Source organism: Leopardus geoffroyi, chromosome A1 (assembly GCF_018350155.1).
Source record: "Leopardus geoffroyi isolate Oge1 chromosome A1, O.geoffroyi_Oge1_pat1.0, whole genome shotgun sequence".
NCBI classification, from domain to species: Eukaryota; Metazoa; Chordata; class Mammalia; order Carnivora; family Felidae; genus Leopardus; species Leopardus geoffroyi.
This window is the reverse complement of record NC_059326.1, coordinates 51,772,976-51,797,058: the sequence shown is the minus strand read 5'-3', so window position 1 is coordinate 51,797,058 and position 24,083 is coordinate 51,772,976. Positions and strand designations below refer to the sequence as shown.

General features: G+C 38.6%; 1 protein-coding gene across 18 annotated transcripts in view; it reads right to left on the bottom strand.

Moving 5' to 3' along the window:
* SCEL (sciellin) overlaps positions 1 to 24,083 on the bottom strand; it is a 322,010-nt gene that overhangs the window by 54,297 nt on the left and 243,630 nt on the right. For 16 of the 18 annotated variants that reach the window (XM_045479726.1, XM_045479734.1, XM_045479724.1 and 13 more), the window contains 3 exons: positions 8,821 to 8,901; positions 6,597 to 6,662; positions 3,646 to 3,705 (listed from right to left, as the gene is read on the bottom strand). In XM_045479726.1, coding sequence (XP_045335682.1) covers positions 3,646 to 3,705; positions 6,597 to 6,662; positions 8,821 to 8,901 — 207 coding nt within the window. The remainder of the gene's footprint in view (positions 1 to 3,645; positions 3,706 to 6,596; positions 6,663 to 8,820; positions 8,902 to 24,083) is intronic. The other 2 variants (XM_045479779.1, XM_045479821.1) reach the window with 1 other exon arrangement.

The following is a 24,083-nucleotide window of genomic DNA, read 5'->3' as shown; positions in this document are numbered from 1 at the left end:
ATGAAAATCTTGTTTATCCTTCAAGGCTCTTTCAAATACCTTTCTCCAAGACATATTTCCCAGGCCTCCAAAGGAATAGAGTCCTCTACATTTTTGGAAACTTTGCTGCATTTTGTTTTTGTTCATCTCCTTTATGACACTTAGACTACTATATTTTGTAATGTAACAACTGCACACTTGTCTCATGATAATGTTCCTGCTTCTACATCTCTCTCTCTCTTTCACACACACACACACACACACACACACACACACACACACACACTCCACTTAAAATTTAGAACTGTATTTTACAGTGGATTCTCTTCAGTCTTTAATACTGTGTCCTTTATACAATAAATACTTAATACAGGTTTTCGACTGAATCAACAAATATATGTACATTGACTACAGATTCTATACATTTGCATAATGTACCTGCACAAAGTAGCTTTCGGAAAACACCTGTTCATCCATAAGTCTGGCTGCTTTCTTGAATTGTGCTCCTATCTCATTTCAAGTCCACTAAATTTGCTATCTTGTTTCTGTTTTTGAGAACTGCAACTTTCTGGCTGTTTCTTGAGGAACAAACAACCTGTTTAAGCTAAGCCCCTGGGTTCTAGAATATCCCTTAGAGCCACCTGAGCTCAGGTCTTTCCCCCAGGAAGGCAGCCTCAGTGGGTTTCTTGTTCCTGTTTGCTCCTCACAGCATGGTCTCTCTTCAATATTTCTGTCACCACTTTGCCTCCATTTCTCTTGCCTTCCAGTTTTAGATCACAAATCATGGTTTTTCTTTCTTCCTGCTCTAGAATCACACATTTTCCACACTTTCTCAATGTTCCTCTTGAGTCATCACTGGTACTGACCAGGAAGCCATGAGGCCAAGTAACTCGGTAGTTACATACTCAGGGTCCCATGTCAGGGATACCTGGATCCCAATCCAGGATTCACCACTTACTGGTTGGTGACTCTGGGTGTGTTACCTAATCTGTTGTTGCCTCAATTTTTCCATCTGTCCAACAATACTAATTGTACCCACCTGAGAAAAGAATCAATGAGCTAATGAGTATAAAGTTTGTAGCATGCTGTCTGGCCAGTCATAAACTTTCAATTAATTTTGGCCATTATAACAAACAGTTCCCAGTCTATTAAATTTTTCATTTAATAAATGCTTGCTATATTTATTTTTTAAACAGCTTTTAGAGACATCAAGACTTTGGCTCAGGCTAGAGAAATATAGTTCTGAGTCATTCATGTGCTTTGAAGGTGCCTGGCACCACGCACTGCCAGAATAGCCACTGGGCAAGTCCTCTTAGTGACCCTAAAACATGTTACATTAGCAGCCATCACATAAATGAAACTTTTCAAATAATGTTACATATTCAGTGGTAGGATTGAAGGCTGAGGATAAATACTGAAATACAAAAATTGCTGACCCTGACAAGAATTAACATTCTATCCCTGACACAGTGCCCCACTGTTGTTTCTTGCTTGAAATCCCACCTTCTACCTCTGAGGGTATGACTCTCTCCATATCTCCCAGGATAAGAACAAACTTAAGAATCCTATAAAATTGTAGCCCCAGACCTTTCTGGCTAATGTGAGTCACAACAATGTGATTATCAGGATCTGGGGTTGCTCACGTTTATCACAAAAAAAAATTGGCATAAATCATGAGAAGACAATCTGTGGCAAATTAAATAAAATGGAGATAATATTCTGAAGAAAGAAGTTGGGCTTTTAAAGTGACCTTACATTGATAAAAGCTTTGAATATTAAATTTCACCATTGCATGTGCAAGAAATTAAATGCTCTTAATCAGATAGGAGTGACAGTCCACTTCACGAAGGAATATCACAAAGAGCAGCTCAGGTGAATGAAGCTACTTCTAGTCCCTACAGATGGCCCATAGTAATGGTCCTTGGGTATGTCAATCCAACACACATTCCCCTTGGAGGAATGCTGCCAGAGCAGTAACTTCTCCCTGCAAAGAACACATCTTTCTGTGGATTTCGTGCATCGTGCCTAGGGAGAGGGGACAAGACTGACAGTCGTTCCCAGTGTTTCTCTTTGTGCCAAATCATAACTTCCCTTCAGCATCACTCACATATCTCCCTCTCAAACATCCCCACCACTCACCAAAACACTGTCCAATCTCTCTTAAAAACAAAATATTACCTCATAAAAGTAAAGTAAATAGAATTAGAGATCTAGGCACTCAGACAAGAGAAGGTGGAAGTGAAACATTCAGGATACTTTCTGGAGTCCCCACCTGGATTCAGAGCTCCAATTAGTTTTGTGCACAGAAGAGCAATGTGTCACCTCTGTTTCTTCTCTTCAGTTCTTTTGACTGAGACCATGGTCCCCAATCACACTCAGCATTGCATTGCTGAATTCCACCAAGCAATGAGAATTTTTGTAGGCATGGCATTTAAAATATGGAATTTTTATACTCCAGGTCTCCCACTTTTCATTCATTATTTACCATAATCTATTATATAAGTACCTACATTGCACGAAAGATTCCTGTTAGACACTGCAAATGACTTACGGTGAATAAAACAAAACATCTGCTCTAAGAAACTGAAGAGATGACAGAGAGGGTGAGATGCTGACATAGATACCATGAAACAACATCAATTATGATTAGTTGTTATAACACATAAATAGGGGGTTCAAATAGCTTAGATAAATAGAAGTCACTGGAATGATCTCACTGGATCATTCTGTGAGGACTTCACAGAAGAAGTGATATCTGATCTAGATCTTGAAAAATACGTAGGACTTGGATGGATTGATATGGTGGCCTTGAGGCCGGGAAAGGCTGCTATGTAGGTGGGATGGCATAAACAAAGGCACAATGTCTGGAAACTGCAGAAAGAAAGTGGTTTAATTTGCTATTTCGTGTAGGGTAAATGTGAGGGCAAAGTCAGAAATAACTCTGGAACATTAGGTTGGAGCCAGGTTAGCAAAGGTTATATGTAATTGAACGGGCAAGGGGGAGCCAGTGAAGTAGTTGTTCAAGCAGAATTTTAAGAAGTGGCAGTGATGGTTTAGGGGAGAACAGACTGAGGGAATGTAAGTAAATCTGGGTAGCTACTCTAACTTATGATGGTGCCCATGAAGGTTTGAACTGGGGTGAGGCCATGTGAGCATGAAGAGAATTTTAGACATTTAATGCATATATGCGTGACACTACATTAAGGGGAAAGACATGGAAGAATGAAGAATGATTCCAGAAAGGTGAGCTTGGCTGAAGGAAAGAACAGAAAGAAGTCAGGAAATAGTGCATTTGGGAAGGAAGGTAAATATGGCCTAGGACACTCTAAATGAGGGTGCTGGGAAAGCAGAGAAGTTGAGATCTGAGCCAGCAACATAAATACAGGACGAGGACTTGGAACAAGGTCAAAACCACAGACAGCAGAGGTGACAAGGATGAGTACAATCACCAAAAGACAAAGCAGAAGAAGAAAAGTATCCATAAATATCAGTGTTGCCCATTTTTCAGGGACACTTACTTAGAGAGACGGACTCTTTCTTCTTTTAAATTATATAAATAGCATTGGAATTTTGTTTATATTTGGAACTTTTAAAGGAACCGGTTAAACCTTTTTTGAAACATTAAAAAAAAAAGAAAAACAAAAGCTCAAAGCTCTGAGCTCTTACCCCCTGTTAGTTTTCTGAAGTGAAGTGGCCACTTTGACTATGTTCTCGAGATCCTGACTCCTTCAAATGATGAAAAATAAACACAAGTCAATGACAGTAGAGCTATATTTGAAGTAGCTAGAAATTCTTATGTTTTCAGTAAACAATAGTCCATGTGTTCAGGAGTTACTGACTTTAACTGCATAATGAAATTGTTCTATCATACCAACTCATGATATAGGGCTGATATGATAGCTATCATACACACACACACACACACACACACACACACACACACACCCACACACACACTCACACACACCCACCCACACACACATACACAAAACACCAGTCATTTCACTGGACATCGGCTCTGGCATCTAATGCTCACTGAAATAACTACAGTGTCTCCTAAACACATTGGCTTCTCCTACATTTCCTTTAAAAAAGGAAATGGAAAAGAAAGTATGGTTAACTGCACAAGTGAACACAGAAGTGTGTTCAGAGGTTTTTCAACTACAGCCAAAGAGCATTAAGCAACATGTCCAGATGATTAATTAGTCCCTCACATGCAGTCAAAGTATCTGTCTTCTTAGGCTTCCAAAGGGAAAGAAAGTATATTTTACTTTTTATTTATTTTTTTTTTAATTTTTTTTTCAACGTTTATTTATTTTGGGGACAGAGAGAGACAGAGCATGAATGGGGGAGGGGCAGAGAGAGAGGGACACACAGAATCCGAAACAGGCTCCAGGCTCTGAGCCATCAGCCCAGAGCCTGACGCGGGGCTCGAACTCACGGACCGCGAGATCGTGACCTGGCTGAAGTCGGACGCTTAACCGACTGCGCCACCCAGGCGCCCCAGAAAGTATATTTTAAACTATAGGGTAGGAGGAATCACCTGACACATAGAGTATTTGAATCCACACTGGTGTCCCTAGATCATAAAAAGATCATAAAAAGGGAAAATGCTTACTGGTGCCCCTGTATTTAAGATTTTCAAGACAGTGTTTTATAGAAGGTTAATAGGGTTCTATGAAGAAAGATTTTGCAGTCAAGTAAATTTGGGAAATATAACCAACTTTCAGAGATTCGGAATATGTGTAAACACATTAAAATTTCTGAGAAATCCTGTGGTAGAGAACTGTTTCATCGTGTCTCCTAAATGTGTTGGCCATTAAACCCTTCTTTCACAGAACATGCATTGACGTCTTGTGGTACATGGGACACAGCTTGGGCAATGCTGAGATACAGTTATATTTAAGTTACTAAGTGGAAGGAAAAGATGATTCTCCCCAAAGGTAAGGTATCCATGTGATGTATGTTTCAAACTGGGACTCTTCTGAGAGTCAAGGGAGATAATAATAAAAAAAAAAAGTATGTAAGTTTTGAACTTTGAAACATTGGTTGCCACAATGGATAAGATGGTAAACTTACTATTATGTTTTTTTACCATAATAAAAAAATGATCTATCATATTGATAAATTGATAAAATAGCATCATTCAAAACTAATTTCAAAAATAGTGTTTTTTCTAAAAAATAAAAATATAAAAACAATATAACCACAATAAATACTAAACTAGATGGGATGCACAAGACAAGAGGCATAAATCAGGACTGTCATGGGGAAATCTTACCCAAAGATCAGTACAATTTGTGAGTCTTTTCCTGGTGATGTGAGTGGAGCTGGATATGGCCTTATTTTGCAGCCAATACTAGCAAAGCCTTTGCAGAACTAGTTCAGTCAAATGACTACATTTCCACCTATTCATTTAAACAACACAACTAGGGGCACCTGGGTGGCCTAGTTGGTTAAGCTTCTGACACTTGGTTTCGGCTCGGGTCATGATCTCACAGTCTGTGTTCAAGCCCTGCATTGGGATCTGTGCTGACAGTGCCTACTGGGGAATCTCTCTTCCTCTCTCTCTCTGCCTCTCCCCCCTCCTTCCCTCTCTCACTCCCTTTCTCTCAAAAATAAATAAGTCAACTTAATAACTAAACCTCTGGGAATGCAAGCTGGTGCAGCCACTCTGGAAAACAGTATGGAGGTTCCTCAAAAAACTAAAAATAGAATTACCCTACAACCCAGCAATTGCACTACTAGGCATTTATCCAAGGGATACAGATGTGCTATTTTGAAGGGACACATGCACCCCCATGTTTATAGCAGCACTATCAACAGTGGCCAAAGTATGGAAAGAGCCCAAATGTCCATCCATGGATTAATGGATAAAGAAGATGTGGTATATATATACAATGGAGTATTACTTGGCAATCAAAAAGAATGAAATCTTGCCATTTGCAATTACGTGGATGGAACTGGAGGGTATTATGCTAAGTGAAATTAGTCAGAGAAAGACAAAAATCATAGGACTTAACTCATATGAGGACTTTAAGAGACAAAACAGATGAACATAAGGGAAGGGAAACAAAAATAATATAAAAACAGGGAGGGGGACACAACAGAAGAGACTCTTAAATATGGAGAACAAACAGAGGGTTACTGGAGGGGTGGTGGGGGGGATGGGCTAAATGGGTAAGGGGCACTAAGGAATCTACTCCTGAAATCATTGTTGCACTATATGCTAACTAATTTGGATGTAAATTTTAAAAAATAAAAAATTAATTTAAATAAATAAATAAATAAATAAATAAACATCAATACAACTATATCACAGACCTTGGGACAAGTGCTGGGAATAGAGAGGTGTTTTCCTTTCTTAAGGGGTTTGATTTTATTCTGTTATCATGTTGAGACAACTTTGGTTGTTTCCCTAATGTAAAGCTTGGGATAGAAAAAAAAAATAAAATTCTGTAGGTGCATATAAAAATATTTATTAACCACTATCTCAAAGCCAGCTGGAAAACCGATTTTGTCTATTTTATTATTAATTGCCTTGTACTTTAAGTATGCTAATAAAGCAAACTTCATCATTTCTACAATTACATAGATAGAGATAGAGATCATTGTACCTTATATTTCTTTCAGCAGATCTGTTGGCTTCTGTATATACACCTGGTTTAGGTGGACATATCTGCCTATATTTTCAAAGTTAAAGATAATGTCTGTTAGATAAGAAAACACTTCTCTGTTAAATATAAATTTTTAAGAAAACATTTATGTTCAAAAATATCATAGTGTGTTGGAGCAATAGCTACTTTAGATAACAAACTTTATCTTACTCTTTTGTTTGGCTAGAACTCAACCATTTCCTATGTGAAAATCTGGGGTCCAATACAATACTTTTGCAATTTAGCCTGTCTCCTTTAATACATTTTTAACCACTAGATATATCCAGAAATATTTGTTCTAAATATGTTTATGTTCATTTTATTTTAGTCTCCAATCATCAATAAAGCATTTTCATACTTATCTCTTAAGAATCGTTTTTATCATTAGGCAGCAAAGGAATGATTTTTTTTTTCTTAAAGACTTACCTCATTTGAATACGATCGAGAAATGTATTTGCTCAGATAAGATAGGAAATATTTTAAATTTCCAACAAGCCCACCACATTGAGAATGATCACATTGAGTTGATAGAATAAAAGCTTATGAAGTTAGGTTCTGTCACAAGATATGATATAAGGTTTTTCTCTGTTATTTTCCTAAGTATCTGATTGACCTACTTAAACATTCTTGCTTGTTCTCAAGAAACTATATTCAACTATTTTTTGTACTCCTGAGGACATGTGTTAATTACATAGGAAACACTTCCCTTTCATATTCTTTCATTAAAATCATCTTGCTGTGATTAAAGTAATGAGGGTTTAAAACATGCAAGTTGTCCTAATTTTATTTTTAAGATCATTGGGAGAAGAAAGAAATTAAAGTAGTAAAAATGGATTAGACCAATTCCCGTGAAATTTAGATTTTTTTGAATCTATACAAGCTCACTGTTCTAGAGTTGCTGATTTTAGATTAGAATTTAGATAGTACTAAAGGCAATTTATTTAAAGTCCCGTAAAAAAATCTTATTCAAATTCAGATTTAATTGGTCAATACTATAAAAGGAAAAATAATGTAAGTTAGAAAGCTTAAGAAGTTGTTTTAAGAGTATAATTATAACCATTGCACAAATAAAAAGTTATAAATGGTCTATATTTTTAATTAATTCAATGAAGAGGTATTCTCCTGGCTCATTAAAAGGGAAAAAATTATCTTCTCATCTTACGGACAAAATTTCAAAGATCTTGTGAAGTTTCACTGAACAGAAATTCAGACATAGTTTTTTAACTCAATAGGCTGAACACCTAATGCTACTTAGCCCTGCTGCCCAGTCAGCATTTTCTATCTGAAGTTACCCGCTTTCTGAAGGATAGTTCTAGAATTTTCTTTCATGTTGTCAACAAAAATCACCATCAAAATGCAAAAATACAAAAGAATCAAAGGCAGGCAATCAAGTGGATCTAATGTAGTAATTCTTCAGTGAAATAACATTTTTTTTAAATCTCACAATAATAACGGAAATGTGCAATGCACATCTTAAAAAACAGCCTGAGAGTTTTAAACAGTTTAACATAAACACATGGGAAAACTTTCAGATCTCTGAATTTGTTTGTAAGTATTAATTATAGACTGTCAGAGATTCAAAATGGAAAAGCAAGTCTGTTTTTGTTTTTTTATTTGGAGACAGGTTAATCAGAACATTTTTAAAAATGTAATTGGTTTGAAATAAATTGCAAATTCCTTAGCTAATACAAGACTAAGGAGCTACCCAAAAGTATTTCTAACATAAGGGAGAGCTTGAGTAGTAACACAAAGTTGAAGAACATCTTTTATCAGAAAATGTAGCTTTTAATGGAAAACTTAACTAGGAGTAAATATAAACTGTATGTATAGATAATACATATATATTATATATATATGTTTTCAGTAAAAAAACATATGTATAGTTTCTGTGTATTTATATATGTCATTATATATGTATTTATATATGTATTCATGTATAATACTTCAGCTTCTATCTTGAAAGTGTATTTCGATAGGATGGGAAATGGCCATAAGTATTCAAAGGCAAACATAAATACATATTTGTGTCGGCAAATAGAAAACTAGAAAAGCTTTACAAGTGCTTCTTCAGTGAATGTGTGCACAAAACATACCCATGCTTTGCACAAAACAGGTCACAATTCATTTGCTTTCATTTCTATAACTGCTTCTTTTGGCCAAGAAATTCTGGAATGCCAGGTCTCACCTATTCTCCCGTCTCTGCTGGTTAGGAGATGAAACAGGAGAAATGGGCTTTGGAGGTATTGGAGGGCGAACAGTTGGTTCCCTTTAAAACAGAAAACAGCAGTTCATTTCACCATGGAAACATTGCAAATTTTAGCATCTATTAACCAAATGTACTTATTGCCTATATGGAAATAGCTTGTGCATCTTACAACTGCCTCACCCCCCTGGCATGAGGTAGATGAAAGGCCAGAATCTATACCGCGCTAAACTTTAGAGGAGTCAAATATTTAAATTACAGGCATTTTAAAAGTTCATTTAATCAGATTTTTGGAAACCTCATCCTGTTTTATTATAGTTTGAAATATAATGTCCTTTTAAAAGCTTAATATTTCCTAGACTATCTAGCTCAAGTTGTGGCATTTTGGGTCAGCAGCCCATGAGTGTAGTAAATCGTTCTTGGGCATTAACATATAATCTTCTTTAGGAGTTATGTCAACCATCAGGCTGCTATGGAAACAGCAAGAAAGGTTTTCAGTTTTACAGACATCAAGATAAAGTTGACTCAAAGCTCTTAACTAAATCTGGTTTAAATATTGGCAGCACAGGCCAGTTTGCTGCTAGCAAAGCATACATATGCTGTCAGCCTAAACTTTCCAACCCAGAGCCAAGGCGGCTTCTGAGCCAGCATGATTCGATGACCCAGAAATTGCAGACAGGCAAGTATGTACATATTTTGGATGGAGTCAGCACCTTACCCAGGGCATGTCACCCCCCAACCCCACCACTACCACTCCAGTAGCTCCCTATTATCCTCAAGATCAATTCCATACCTAGTAAAAGTACCCTTGTGATCCAGACTCCAGGTACCCCTCTGGCTTCTGTAGCATGCTAGGTGAGCATGTAGGCTCTGGAGTCCAGCTGTCTGAACTGCCTGCTGTATGATAATGAGCTAACTTGATTCCATCTCTTCATCTATAATAACCCTTCTCATAAGGTTGCTGGGGTGTTGTCAGGGCTGAATGAGATCATGCTTTTATTTAATAAACATGTATTGGTAGCTTTCTATGTACAAGGAATTCTACAAAGTGATAATTTCTCTCTTTTCAAAAGGCTTTCAATGCACAAATAAATATATGACAGATGAAGAAAATAAAACAGAGTAAGAGAATATAATATATAGACTGATGGTGCAAGAACACCATTTTATATAAAATGGGAAGGCCTCTCTGTGAAGTGAAATTTGAGTCAAGACCTAAAGGAAATGATAAAATGAGCCACGAGGATATTGGAGGAAGAGCATATAAATATGGGCATCATCAACTTAGAGATGCCATTTGACACTTGAAACTGGACGAGATCGCCAAGAGACTCAGTGTAAATGAAGAAACAGAGAGGGCTCAGGGTTCAGCCCTGCCATATTTAGATGTCAAGGGTATGAGAAGGAAACAGCAAAAGAGTCCAAGGAGAAGTGGCCAAAGAGAAAAGAAGAGAAATAGGAAGGTGTAGTGCCCCAGAAGTCAAGTGAGGGAAGTCTCAAGCAGGGAGGAACTGGCCATACCAAATGCAATGGACAGATCAAATAAAACAAGGATGGGGAAGTTTCCATGGTTTTGGCAAGATTGTGCTCACTGGTAACGCTGATGAGAGCAGTTTTGATGGAGCAGTAGTGAAAAACAACTTTATAGGAGTGTATTTAAGAGAAAATAGGAGATAGAGGTGTTTTGCAGAGAAATGGGTGGCTTCCTGAAGGTTGATAGGTCAAGGAAGGTTACTAGAGTTTGCATACATAGCGATGAGAATGACCCAGTGAATCAGTGAAATTTGATGGTGCAGCAGAGTGAGCAGAAAACAATGAGACTTGAGAAGTAAGGGTACCTGAGACACAAGTGAGATGATTGGTTGGTCACAGATGGAAACACAGAGAGCTCTCTCATTTAATCCTCACTGTGATCCCAGAGATAAGTATCATTCTTCTTTCTACCTTACACATGAGAAGACTGAGGCTCAGAAAGTGAAGATAAATATCCCTAATGATACAGCTGGTAAGTGGCAGAGGGAGGGAACTGAACCAGGAAGTTTGGCTCCATAAACCCTCCCCCATGATATCCTAGGGATCCCTGGGCAACACCAGTAGCTCAATGGAGGTTCGTGGCCATTGAATTAAAATAAAACTAGCTGCCATTGTTTTCTCTTGCCATATTCAGCTGCTTAGGGGGCAGAAACAGGTGAAACAGAGAGGTGGATTTAACTAAGCTTATAATTCAGCCAAGTGAGTGCAACAAAGAGAATGAGGGCAAAGGAAGGGAAGGGGGGGTATGAGGAAGTGATTATAAGGAAGGACTGTGGGATCTGAGATGGACATGGAGGGAACAGAGGATATGAGGGTAGAGGCAATGTGAAGAATCAGTGGATTGGTGATTGGTGGGGCTGAGGCTGAGAACTTTCTAGAATCAGAGGACTGGAGAGAGTGGGCTGAATGGAGTAGAGAGAAAGTAGAAGCAGAATGGAAAAACTTTGAAATGCATATGGTTACGTACAAAGGCAAGATGTATGGATAGCTGAGGTAGGGCAAAGGACAAGAATATTGGACAGGAGATCAAGAAAGTGAGAGGCCAGTTGGGGGAAGGATCCTCCACATGGGTTTGAAAATCACCAAGCATTATGGCAGGAGGCAGGTGTGACAGAGACCATGAGCCTGGTGCCAGAATCTTGAAAGAGGGGTGGTGAGTGACTCTGAGACCTTCAATTGACTGCAATGATGAAGAGAAGCTCATGATGCCATAATTTCAAGGAAGATAGGGGATCTTTAGGGAGGAGAAAGCTAACATTGATAGGAAGTAGCAATGAAGAGCAAACAGGACGTCTCCTCTTCTTCTGGACCCCATGGAAGCAGAGTCTTCTGGAAGAGCTCAACAAACAGATGAGTGCTATTCAAAGACAAGACTGCAGAGCAGCCAGTTTTGATGGTAAAAGATGACACATCCAGGGAGGTACTGTGGAAGGTTTGAGTGCTTAGGCTGCTGCTAGTTTGGGTCAGGGTCAGTGATGGACAGAGCTCTGTGGGGCTACTTAAGGTGACAAGAAATGATCAGACCGAGCTTCTCATGGGGATCTGTGGCCATAGAGATGGAGGAGGTGATGCAATCAGTCCTAAATCTTTCTCAGCAGAGTGTGATGTGATAGTGATCGTCTGGGTGATGGGCAGTGCACAGAGTATGGTCAGTCTCCTGCTCCTTGTGTTGATGGTGGCATTGAACCCAGGAGAAGGGCCTGCAAAGAATTCGAGCACTGCCTGGCTCACTGTAAGTGCTCACTATACACCTAGTGCTGTGGCTTTTGTTACCCCACATAAACCCAACACTGTAGGTGTTGCTCTCCTAACCCTTGCACTCCTAACCACCCCATCACCATATTCCCTCTGCTCTCTGGACTACCTGCTTCTCCCTTTCCCCTGGATACTTCTTCCTGTAGCTTCAGACTCGGCTTAGTCATTACTGTCCCTTGTGGCACCCAAACCTGCGCTGGATACATCCCTATGTCTCCCCAGAGCATACCCTCTTTAGGCCCATACCACACTGTTCTGGATTACACATAATTTTCTGTCTCCATACTGGGCTGAAAGTTCTTAGAAGTATAGTTATATCCTAAATACTAGGATTGTGTATGATTTAGGTGCCCAATACAGATGTGTTGAAAGAGGGAATGATTGGATGCATTTCTATTTGTTGAGGAAGGAAATGAGAACTGAAGGGCAGCTTGAAACGTTTAAAACCTGTTTAGGTTTTAAAACCTAAAAAACAATTTACCTAAAAAAATACTCTCCCCATTCTGGTTTAGTGTTAGATTTTACAATTAGATATTATTTTATATGAAATGCCATAACCTTCTCTTTTCAAAAAATATCCCTGTGTTGGGGATAATGGGATATCACAAGTGATAACGTGTCTTTAGTGTACCTGGGTGGATTCACTGATTATATGCTTTTCTTCCAGGGGTAGATGAAAGGGGTGAGAAGGTGGTCAGTCCTGGGAAATAGTAAGTCTGCACAGGACACTGGATGTCTGAGAACAGGCAGGAGAGAGATAAAAAGATGAAAAGGAGGATTACAAAAAGGAGAAATAGAATGGTGCCAAAGTTTGCCTATGCCAGAATCACACTGATGAAAAGCTAAAGTTCCTCCATGTTAGAATGGCTAAGCCCTCAAAGAGGCAGGTGATATTGACTGGGTATATCTGGGAGGCAGGTATGGATACGGAAGTAGTACACGGTACAGATGTGGTTTGGGGACTACCCTGGGAAGAAAAGGTGGGTGTGCAGTTGTGAAGGCCAAGAAAAACAGAGGGGAATATTTATTTCGGAAGGTGCTGCATTTATAGCGCTGCTGGGCTGGGGCTAGGCAATGCCACATTGACTTCGATTCACCTCAAAGAAGCTTTCATTTGCATCTCCGCAATGACAGCCACAGATGACAGAACCCAAGCCCTTAGGGGCAATGAGAGAAGTCATTCATGCCATGCCAGGAGCTTGATGTAATGCCAAGCCAGGGGATTAAAATGCAAGAGCGAGGCAGGAAGCTGTGGCCCAGAATGTTTTGAAGAGAAGGAAACAAGAGACATGCATGTGGAACGATCCTCTTTGAATACCACTGTGAGATGCAATATTTAAGCTTGGATAAGTTGACCCCTGGCTCTACCCCCCGTCTTTCCTTCAAGCCGACAAGACCTTTGCAGGATCCATGCCACCACATGAGTGACTATAATTGTAAGGAATAACTTTTGGGAATAAAAAAGACAGCTTTCATAAGAAATGGGAAAACTTGCAGATGAGCCTGAAGGCCAGAGCTAATAGAAATGACATCATGAAGCAGTTTATATTACTTCTTTTTCTTGTGCTGCTACAAAAATCACTTCTCTTCATCATGGCTTTTTTGCAAAACATGCCTGGCTCTGGGACTTCTGTCTGCACACTCTCGTGAAAAGCATTTCATTACTACAGCACATGCCTAGATTGAAACAAGAATAATAGACTCTAACATTTAACTGTGAGTTTTGTTTTCAACTTCCATCATGCTTAGGCTTTGTTTTTCACACACTGAATTTTTATTCCCACAAAGTGACAAAGGAGATGGAACTTCTAGTTTTTGAGTTTCAGTACCATACTAACTTGGTCAACCTCTCACAAGCATTATTTTATTCCATTCATACATCTATCTCATGGAGTATGTTTTGTTTTTTGTTTTGTTTTGTTTTGTTTTGTTTTGTTTTGTTTTTCGATGAGTCCCAAAGGTTAAGTAATCTGCCCTACGTCACGGTGCTAGTAAGTAGTTCAGCCAGCCAGGGTTTCAGCTTAGTTTTTCTGATGTTGAATCTCATGTGTTATTCTCTAGATCATACTGGATCAGACCAATACCAATACACCAGTATTCCCAGTGAAAATCTAATAACAATATGTTGTCATGCATTACTTTCTTGCCCAAGGAAGGAGTCATTAGCTCAACAAGCATTTATTCCACAAATACCCCAGCTTTAATATTAGGACACATAGCAACATATGAGCAAAACTGGGCATTCAAAAGCTAGAAAAGATGTGGTCCCTGATCTCAACGAGCTTATAGAATGTAAGGCACATGTTCAAAAGAATGATTACTATAATGAAGTCTCACTTCCTAGTGGCCAGGGGCCATTTCAAGAAACCATAACACAGCAATAGAGCATGCACCTTCCTCAAAATTCCAGAGACCTACGTTTTAGACTAGCTTTGCCACTAACTCAGTTGGACCCTAGAAAGAGGGCTGATTCTCTGAACCTCTGCTTCTTTATCTACAAAAGGAGAAGATCTGTCCAGATCTGTGGCTGGCAAACCACTACATGACTGTGGGAAGGCAGAGTTATTACAAGGCATCCGTAATTCCACCAAGCCCCAAGTACTTGCTATAGACTAAGCACCTTGCACATTGATATACTGCACTTTCCAAATGTATGTATATGTGGTTGTGGTTAATACAATTTAAATTAACATAATTTAATTAGCTCTATAAGAAAATATGTAAACTTTAGCTAGCCAATACACACAAAGAGACAGAAATTTTAAGTATTGTTAAATTCATAGCAACTTTTGGTCCCTAGATATTTTCTCAAAGACATGATAAGAACAGTCCAATTACTATCAGGTGAAGTTCTAAAATTTTTTAACATTGAAAAAGAGTCTACTCCAGGGGCCCCCTGAGTGGTTCAGTCAGTTAAGCATCTGACTCTTGATTTTGGCTCAGATCATGATCTCACAGTGGTGAGATCAAGCCCCATGTCAGACTCTGCGCTGAGCATGGGGCTTGCTTAACATTCTCTCTCTCCCTCTCCTTCTGTCCTTCCCCTGCTTGTGCATGCTCTCTCTCGCGCATGCTCTCTCGCTCTCTCACTCTCTCGCTCTCTCGCTCTCACTCTCACTGTCTCTCAAAAAAAAACTACTCAAAATGAATCATAGACCAGTATATAAAACATACAAGTATAAAACTCTTAGAAGAAAAATCTTTGTGGCTGTGGGCTAGGCAGAGGGCTCTCAGATATGACACCAACAGCACAGTTTACTAAAAAAATAACAATAACTTGATGAACCGGACTTCATTAAATAAAAACTTTTGCTCTGCAAAAATACATTGTTAAGAGAAGGATTTTTCTCCCAAGCCACATTGGGAGAAAAATACATGCAAATCACATATCTGACTTAGGACTTGTAAGCAGTACATAAGTTTTTAAAATTCGCAAATATACAGTAAGGAAACAAACCACCCATTGAAAAAATAGGCCAACGATTTGAACAGATATTTAACCAGAGAAGATGTACAGATGACAAATAAACAAATGAGAAGATTCTTGACATCACTAGTCTTTAGGGAAATACAAATTACAACCAGGATGGGATGTACTCCACACATATCAGAATGGCTAAAATAATTCTTTTAAAAGCTGACAATACTAAGTAATGTTAAGGAAGTGAAACAACTTGAACTCTCGTGTGTTGCTGGTGGGGTTCAAAATAGAATAGTTACTTTAAAAACTGCTCATAAGTTTCTTATAAAGTTAAACAAAGGCTTACCATATGACCTAGCAATCCCACACACCAAGAAATAGGTACACACAAAAACCCATATGTGAACTCTTAGAGCCTATGAAAACAACGCAAATTTCTTTCACCAGTTGAATGGATAAATGAACTGTATAGCTCCAAATAATGGAATACTACTCAGCAATGCAAAGGAATAAGCTACTGATACACGGAACAGCATGGATGAACCCCACATCCATTGTGCTAAGTAAAAGAGCCATTTTCAAAAGGCTACACATTCTGTGATTCCACATATCTAATATTCCATCTATTTCTGACAGAGGAAGAAGAAAGATCAGAGGACAAAGCAATGCCCCCAAGTGTGCAGACACTCTTAAGTAAAATGTGGGCCCTTGCACACACCCCTCACCCACTTTTCCCACTACCCTCCTCCTACGTTCTTGGAAGCCTAGTCTCTATGTCACAGTATGCTCCTGTCACTTACACTATACCACACCTAGGACTCTCTCCCTCCCAGTCTTCTTCCTCCAAAGCCATTCCCTATTCATGAAATTCAAGCCACCATCCCTCAGCCTGTCCCAATTCTGCTCAGTTTTACCAGGAAAAAAACATGATTTATGTAATTGACACTAAGATTTGAATCACCACAGACAGCCCCTTTAATCTCTCAGAATTTTCATGCTTTTAGAGGTGAGATTTACAATCTCTATTTGATAGACCTTCAGACAATACTACTACAGGGTGAAATCACTTTTTTTAAAAAATCAAACTGTTTTTATGGCTGGGACAGAGGGAGCTGTAACCTGGAGGGTGATGGTTTCAGCAGGGCTCTTGCCCCTCAGTACCCTGATTCTCACAGCTTTTTCCTTGCTCCTGCTTCTGAGTCTGAGGGTTTGCCGCTTCATCATAGTTCAAGGAGCAACCTGGGGCAGCAATAGAGGCAACAGGGGCTCCAAGGGAGCAGGGGTGGTGAATCTGGATGGGGGGTGGGGAGCAGGGATGTCTTTGATGGTTGTTGTTTGAATGCATGAGTTACTTAAAACTAGCATTAGGAGAGCAGAGCCTGTCTATGTTGACTTCATAGGACTGAGGAAAAAGCAACTTTCTGCTAAATAAAGCTTAAGCCCTCCACTGGCACATTTTTAATTTGCTTTCTTTTCATTCTATTCAAATGACACACTTCAAAAATAATAAACCTTGATTCAGGTTAACATTTTAATTATTTTGAATGTCCAGAAGGGCTATTTGTAGGCATTCAGATTAGATTTTAAAATCACTGTAGTTTGATATTTTACTAAGAGTTTTAGAATCTTAATTTTTGCAAAACAGATTCTAATTAAAATAAAGACTTTTGTTGAGATACAAATGAAACATATAGATTTAATTTACCATGACAACAAACTTTGCAGAGGGTCTGGTACCAATAGAGTTAAAAATGTAGCAGTATAATTAGAAGGGTTACATTTTACCATTTATAGTTACACACAGAAAAATATAACTGTAGTTGCCATGGCAACTCACATCTCAATCAGGATTTTCTTTCCTCCTTCAACTCTACCAATCAACTCACTGACAATAAAAACCACTGAAGAAGAGGTTGAACAAATACAGATGAGAAAATATAAAAGTACATAGCAAGCATTTAACTATGTGGTAATTTCCTAGGGAAATTTCTTAGGAGTGTTTCCACTATTTTAATTTTATCGGAAGCTATGTATTTTCTTCTCTGTCTTCCGAAACAATTCCAGAAAAAACCAGATTGGTGTTTTGGTAGTGGTGGTGGTGGGGGAATTGGCTTCATCGGTGGTCCTGAATCGCCATAATGGGTAACATCATAAACATTCTTATTGTCTGTTAAGAAACTACCTTAATTCAGTTTCACTAAGTTTCTTAAATGAGCTCCACATGCCATTTAACCACAGGCTCTCTAAGTCACATAAAAACATAGGAACACTTGAATGTATCATAAACAGAATACAAACATTGAACAGTTGGTTCTGAAACTGGAAGTAACTTCAACATCAACTTCCTAGAAACGCTGTGTCCATATTTCATCATGATGTGACTGAATATCTCCCATGAATGGAGTCTATTGTCCATGCCCTGGCTCAAGGCTGGCAAAGGTTATCTTATCAATCTTGTGAAGGACTCAAAAATGAGGAAAAGTTTAACAACTTGAAAACTGAAGGCATACACTAGCAATTGCTAACAAATTGATTTCTGATTCATATTCAAAAAGCAGAAAGTGGGAAAGGCAGACTTCACTGGCTCTTACCTGATAATTATCCACAGCGATGACATTTGTACTTTCTATGATATATATCACAATCTCAAGCACAGCCAGAGCTCAAATTGCACAATAGCAAAGCATTAACACAAAACAGAAACATGATATTCTGAAAAGGTACCAAAGCTTATCACAAATTATAAATGTATATCTATAAATGGTTATCTAGACATTTTTCAAAATGACATTGAATTTGTAATTACTAGATTTCCTGCTATGACTAAACATAACTGATAAAGAAGAATGCAGAGAATGCTTCTTGGGTAGAAGTCCCATAGTTCTATACACACACACACACACACACACACACACAAACATACACACACGGACACACACACCATGCTCTCTGGTATTAGAACATTTGCCCCTCCTCCCCTTTCTTCTTGGAATGGTTCCACCCCTACCTTATCTCTGTACCTAGCTTTCTCTTGCTTACTCTTTAAGGTTTACCTTAAGCATCTCTTTTAATCCTACTATACCTCAAACACATTCTCTACTGCCTCCCTCTCCTTGGTCCACATATTTTGTGGCTATTGCAACTTCTGTGTTTATCACACCCTCAAGGACTCACTCTTAACTAGGGCCAGTCTTCATGTTTAGTACTCCTGGCTCAAACTGACTCCCTTATACACTTTGTCCTTCTTGAAATTGGGACTAGGTCTTACACATCTCTGTATTCCTGGCTTTTAGCAAAGTGAGCTCCTAGCATTTAGTCAGAGATCAACAATTGTTTTGGAAAGACAGAGAGACAGACACAGACACAGAGACACAGATACAGACAGGGGAAGTGAGGGGAGATTATATATGTATAATATATATATATATATATATATATATATACACACACACTCTATATATATAATATAATATAAGCTATATATTATATATATATATATATATATATATATATATATATATATATATAAACACACACACATATATACAGTCCTCATAATTTAAGCATATAGAATAAAGCCTAACAACAAAAAGATAAATATGATAATGGGTTGAGGGAATCCCCTATTTTGTAGTTACTGAGAAACATTACAAAACATTTATCAATATGTACTTATTGATAAGTTACTATGGATGAAGTCATACGGATGACTCAAAAAATTATAAGACGGGGGCGCCTGGGTGGCTCAGTCGGTTAAGCGGCCGACTTCGGCTCAGGTCACGATCTCGCGGTCCGTGAGTTCCAGCCCCGCGTCGGGCTCTGTGCTGACAGCTCAGAGCCTGGAGCCTGTTTCAGATTCTGTGTCTCCCTCTCTCTGACCCTCCCCTGTTCATGCTCTGTCTCTCCCTGTCTCAAAAATAAATAAAAACGATAAAAAAAAAATTAAAAAAAAATTATAAGACGATGCCATCTAGCTAAGTACACCATGAAAATAAGTAATGTTCTAAGGTAATGCACAATTGCCACGTGAGAATTGCAGACAATAAGCTTTCTGAATTCAGATGACAAAAACAACCTCGTGGGCTGAGAAGGGTATGTGGTGGAAGTAAGATTCATACCAGACTTTGAAGGATGATTGATTTTGGATGTAGAATGTATCCATTCACTCTGCCTCGCCACAAGCAACCTCGTATTACACTTCATCTTCACCATGTAATTGCACTAGTTACAGTCTCATTTTCTGGTTCCTCCCTCAACCCCTTATGTGTAGACACGCATCAAGGTTCCACTTTCATTGTCTTCAAATTTAGTATTTTCTCCATAGGTAACTTCACTTTGAAGATACCATATTTAAAATCTCTGGGATCATTCCCAAACCTGGATCTGTGGCACCAACCTCTTACCTGAGCACCTCCCTCATTTCTCACTGTTCGGTAATTACCTCCACAAATATATCCTTTCAGTATCCCAGACTGTACCTGCTCAAATCAATGACAGCCTCTTAAGACCAATTGTGTATCCCATTCTGCTCCTGTTTCTTCCTGTACTGATCAGTGGCATCACTACACTTAAAATCACCCTGGGCTTGAAAACTTAGTATTATGTAATTCCTCTCTTTCCCCCAAATGCCACACCTCTTTCAGGACCTTTTCCCTGAACCCCCTTCTAGAAGCTTTCCCCACCACATCAGAGCTCCCAGAGAATGTTGATGCTTTTCTTATGATACCATAGCTGATCTTGTGTTGTGATTATTTGTGCATCCATATTATCCAACTTTGAGAGCCATAAAGGACCCCAAACCCCTGCGGCCATGCTGCTGAGGGCATCACCTGGACAGGAAAGCCCCCTCTGTGAATCTCCTTTTCTTTCAGAGTTCCCTTGCCCTCCTTCCCTTCTGATGGCAGCTCCTGTGCAGTTGTTTTTGGAAAGTTTTATGCCCAGAGTGACTGGCTCCCCAGGCAAACCCGTCAAAGCACCATCCAAATAAGGCTCGGAGTGTGCAACTGCCCCCCAGTGGTCATATTTTTTTTTTCTTGATCAGCATCCAGATCCCTCAAACTCACTATGATGACTATTGAATAAGAGAAATACAGGAGATAGGCCAGTGACAGTTTTGACGATTTAAGTGTGGATGACTGAATGTTTATATTATTGTGACACAAAATAATTTTATGTTATAAAAGGTAGGATAAAGTGCCTCTCAAAGAGTAACTATATCATCATGTTTGGTGGTGGGGATGAGATTCTCTGAGGAGAGCCTGGCACAGCAAAGAGAGAACTAGACCACCCACACAAATAATGAATATAAAACTGAGGAGTGGAGGTAAGAGGGGAGAGGAGAATGTGGGGGTGGGGGAGAGAAAAAGAGAGATGGAAGAAAGAAGGCATGAGAGGCTACTGAGCAAAAGAGCAACTGAATCAGGCCTGTAGAGAAATGTCAGCCAAGAAGAAATAACCAATAACAGGTGTGGTCAAAGAACTAAAGAACAGGAATTTGTAAAATCACATTTGACCTAGTTTGGTCTGGGCTTCTACAATGGACTGTTAGCAGTTCATTTTTATTAAAATCTTATACAAGTGGTATTAGGACAAATCAAGGTGGGAAGCTGTCGTCTCCTATACCTGAGTTAGTGTGAAGCAGACAGAACAGAACAGACATGAGTCAGAAGTGATATTCTGAAGAGAAACTAAATGAAAATATGGCCACAGGAACATAAGGGCCCCAACTGGTGGAGAAGATAGGATTCTAAGCAGACATGACCTTATACACTAAGGGTCTATAGAAGGTATGGTGCATTTAAAACCAATTACCTGACTAGAACAGAGAGAAAGTGGAGTTATGAGGGATGGAAGCCAGGGAAGAGCAGGCGGTCAGTGCTAAGGATGGGAGTCTTTATTTTAAGAACAATGATAAGTCATATTTTTCTTTAGGAGGGTGACATGTTTCAATTACCTTTTATAAATATCACTTGGGCAGCTGTGTGGAGAAGAGATCAGGGCAGTGGGTATCAGGGTGGATGAAGGGAGAATATCCAGGTAGCTACTACTGGAGTCCAAAGGAGATATGATGAAAGAAATGAAGGAGGTATATGGATGCAAGAGTCATTCTGGAGCTAAATTGGTAAGATTTACTAGATGGATTGGATATTGATGATTAAGCAAAGAAAAATGTGAAAAATAAATTCAAGTTTTCAAGGGTGTCAACAGGCTGAAGGATAATGTTATTAATTAAGATAGAGCACCAGGTTAGTGTGAAAAATTATGAATTTCCTTTTAAACATGTTAGGTTTGCAATGCTTTTGAAAAATTTAAATGAAGGTGTTGAGCAGGCAGTTGGCATCTAAAGTAACTCAGAGAAGAGGTGTGGAGTGGATATAAATGAAGGAGTTAAGAGCACACACATGGCCATTGAAGCTTTGGGCATGGGTGACCTGTGGAGGGGGAAAATACAGAATGAGAGGAAAGGAAGTACTTTGAGGTTTTAGGAGCATCAACAATTAAGGATTGGTAAAAGATGAGATAGCAAAGGAGACTGAGAAAGAATGGTTAAAGAAATGAAAGCCAGGAGTATATTTGGGATGGGGGATGGGGGGGGGGGAGGAGAAGTTTCTCAAAAGATAGAAGAGAAATATCCTAAAGGCAAAAAGAGCCAGTGATGCCTTTTGAAAGGTCAAGTAGTCACAGAGGCTGATATGTCAGCAAGAATTTATCAGAAGGTCATTAGTGACCTTGAGGAGAGCTGTTTCTATGAACTAATGATGATGAGAACCAGAAAATAAAGATGGCAAGTATCATCAATTTTTCTGAAAATTTTGGTTGTGATGAAGAGATCAGGTGCCTGTCAAATGAATTTGTATAATTAGGCTATTAATTTTTAAGAAGTTTATATTTTAAGATGAAAGGGGCTTGAACATGGAAAGAGAAGGAAACCAGTGAAGCAGGGATTTGATCACAGAGGTAGGAGGAGAGACAGATGACAGTAACAGGGAAGAGCAATTATAAAAGCTAAAATCTTGATTCAGTCTTAATTAAAATGAAAAGAAATTATAAGTTCTGGGGGAACTGGATAAGAAGATTTCAAAAGAAATAATCTTGTTGACGTAGCTTGGTCATTCAAAATGCTATGCTGGTTGTTTCCCTTCTGACAAAAGAAGGTAGAGGAGGTCAGAGAATATTTTCATCCCAATGACCAAGGAGCTGCCTTAGAAACCAGCTAGAAAAGTTTTGACTTAAGTTCCAAAATTTACATGCTATGTCTTATTATCATGAATTATAGCTTCTCTCTTTAATCTTTTTTTTTTTAAAGGCAAGAGGCTTTCAAAGATATTTAACTCTTAACTCCAAAATTCTGTTTGATCCCCAGATCTTAACCTCTCATCATAAAACTAATGTATATCATACATAAAATGATACCTGTTTGAAAAAATTGCTTTTTTTCTCTCTGTTTGGTATAATATATGGTTATTTTAGAAAATTAAATCCTCTCATTTAATCTCTAATTGAACTCACCAGCCTCATGCTAATTGATACAGAATTACATGCAGCTATAGTTATAGGTGTAGATACAGAAATAGATATAGACATAAACACAGTCTTATATAGTTTTAGCTATAGATAGATGTATACATATAAATACAGATAAAGGTGTGATATCATGGGTTCTTCTGCTGACAAAAAAGCTTGACACCCTTCTTAAGGCAGCTTACATCAAACCTGTAATAGATTTTAATCCAAATACAATCCCAACACAAATTTTTAATCTAAACACAAATAAGTTTGATTTTTCCATATTCTGTAAGTCAAGAAAGGAACAACTGGGGGAATGAGGATGATCCATGATGTCAAAGGCCACGGAGAGGTCAAGGGGGGGAAAGGCTGAAGAAAAGGACTCACTCCCACAATGGCTGGGAAGTCTGGAGGTCTTTTCAAATGTGCTGCAAAGACAGGGGTGTGTGAGAGAAAATGAAATCTCTGGGAAAGATTTGGTGATGGGAAAAATGAAGGTTCACAAAATGAACAGAAAAGAGAGTAAGGGTGTTAGTATTAAGGGGTAATTCTGTTACAGAAGACATGAGAAAGGGAAAAGAGAGGAGGAGACAAGTGTATAAGTGAGGGATGAGGGAAATAAGGTTAGCAGTGAGCTATTAGCTAGTATTAAAAACCGTAGTCCCCCATTTTTATATTTTTGACCTATTTTCATTTTCTTTGTGTTCTTCTGGGGACAAAGATTTCTTTTTTAAGCCTTTGCTTCTTTTATCATTTAATAATTGCTTCTATTTTTCAGCTTTCACTAAAAAGGCTCTTTTTCAGCCCTAGGAATACACTGGCATTAAAGGTGAGAAACAGAAGCTTACTCTGAGCTCTTCCAAAGAAAAGCATTTTAGAAATCAAAGGCATTGCTATATTGTTATTATTCCCTCCTTCCCCTGAAAGCTTGGCATGACATTAGCTCTGATCCTCAAAGAGAAATCTTTCAGTTTAGCCATTATATTAATAATCTGTGCCTCTAAAAAAAGGAATGGATAGCTAAATTGAT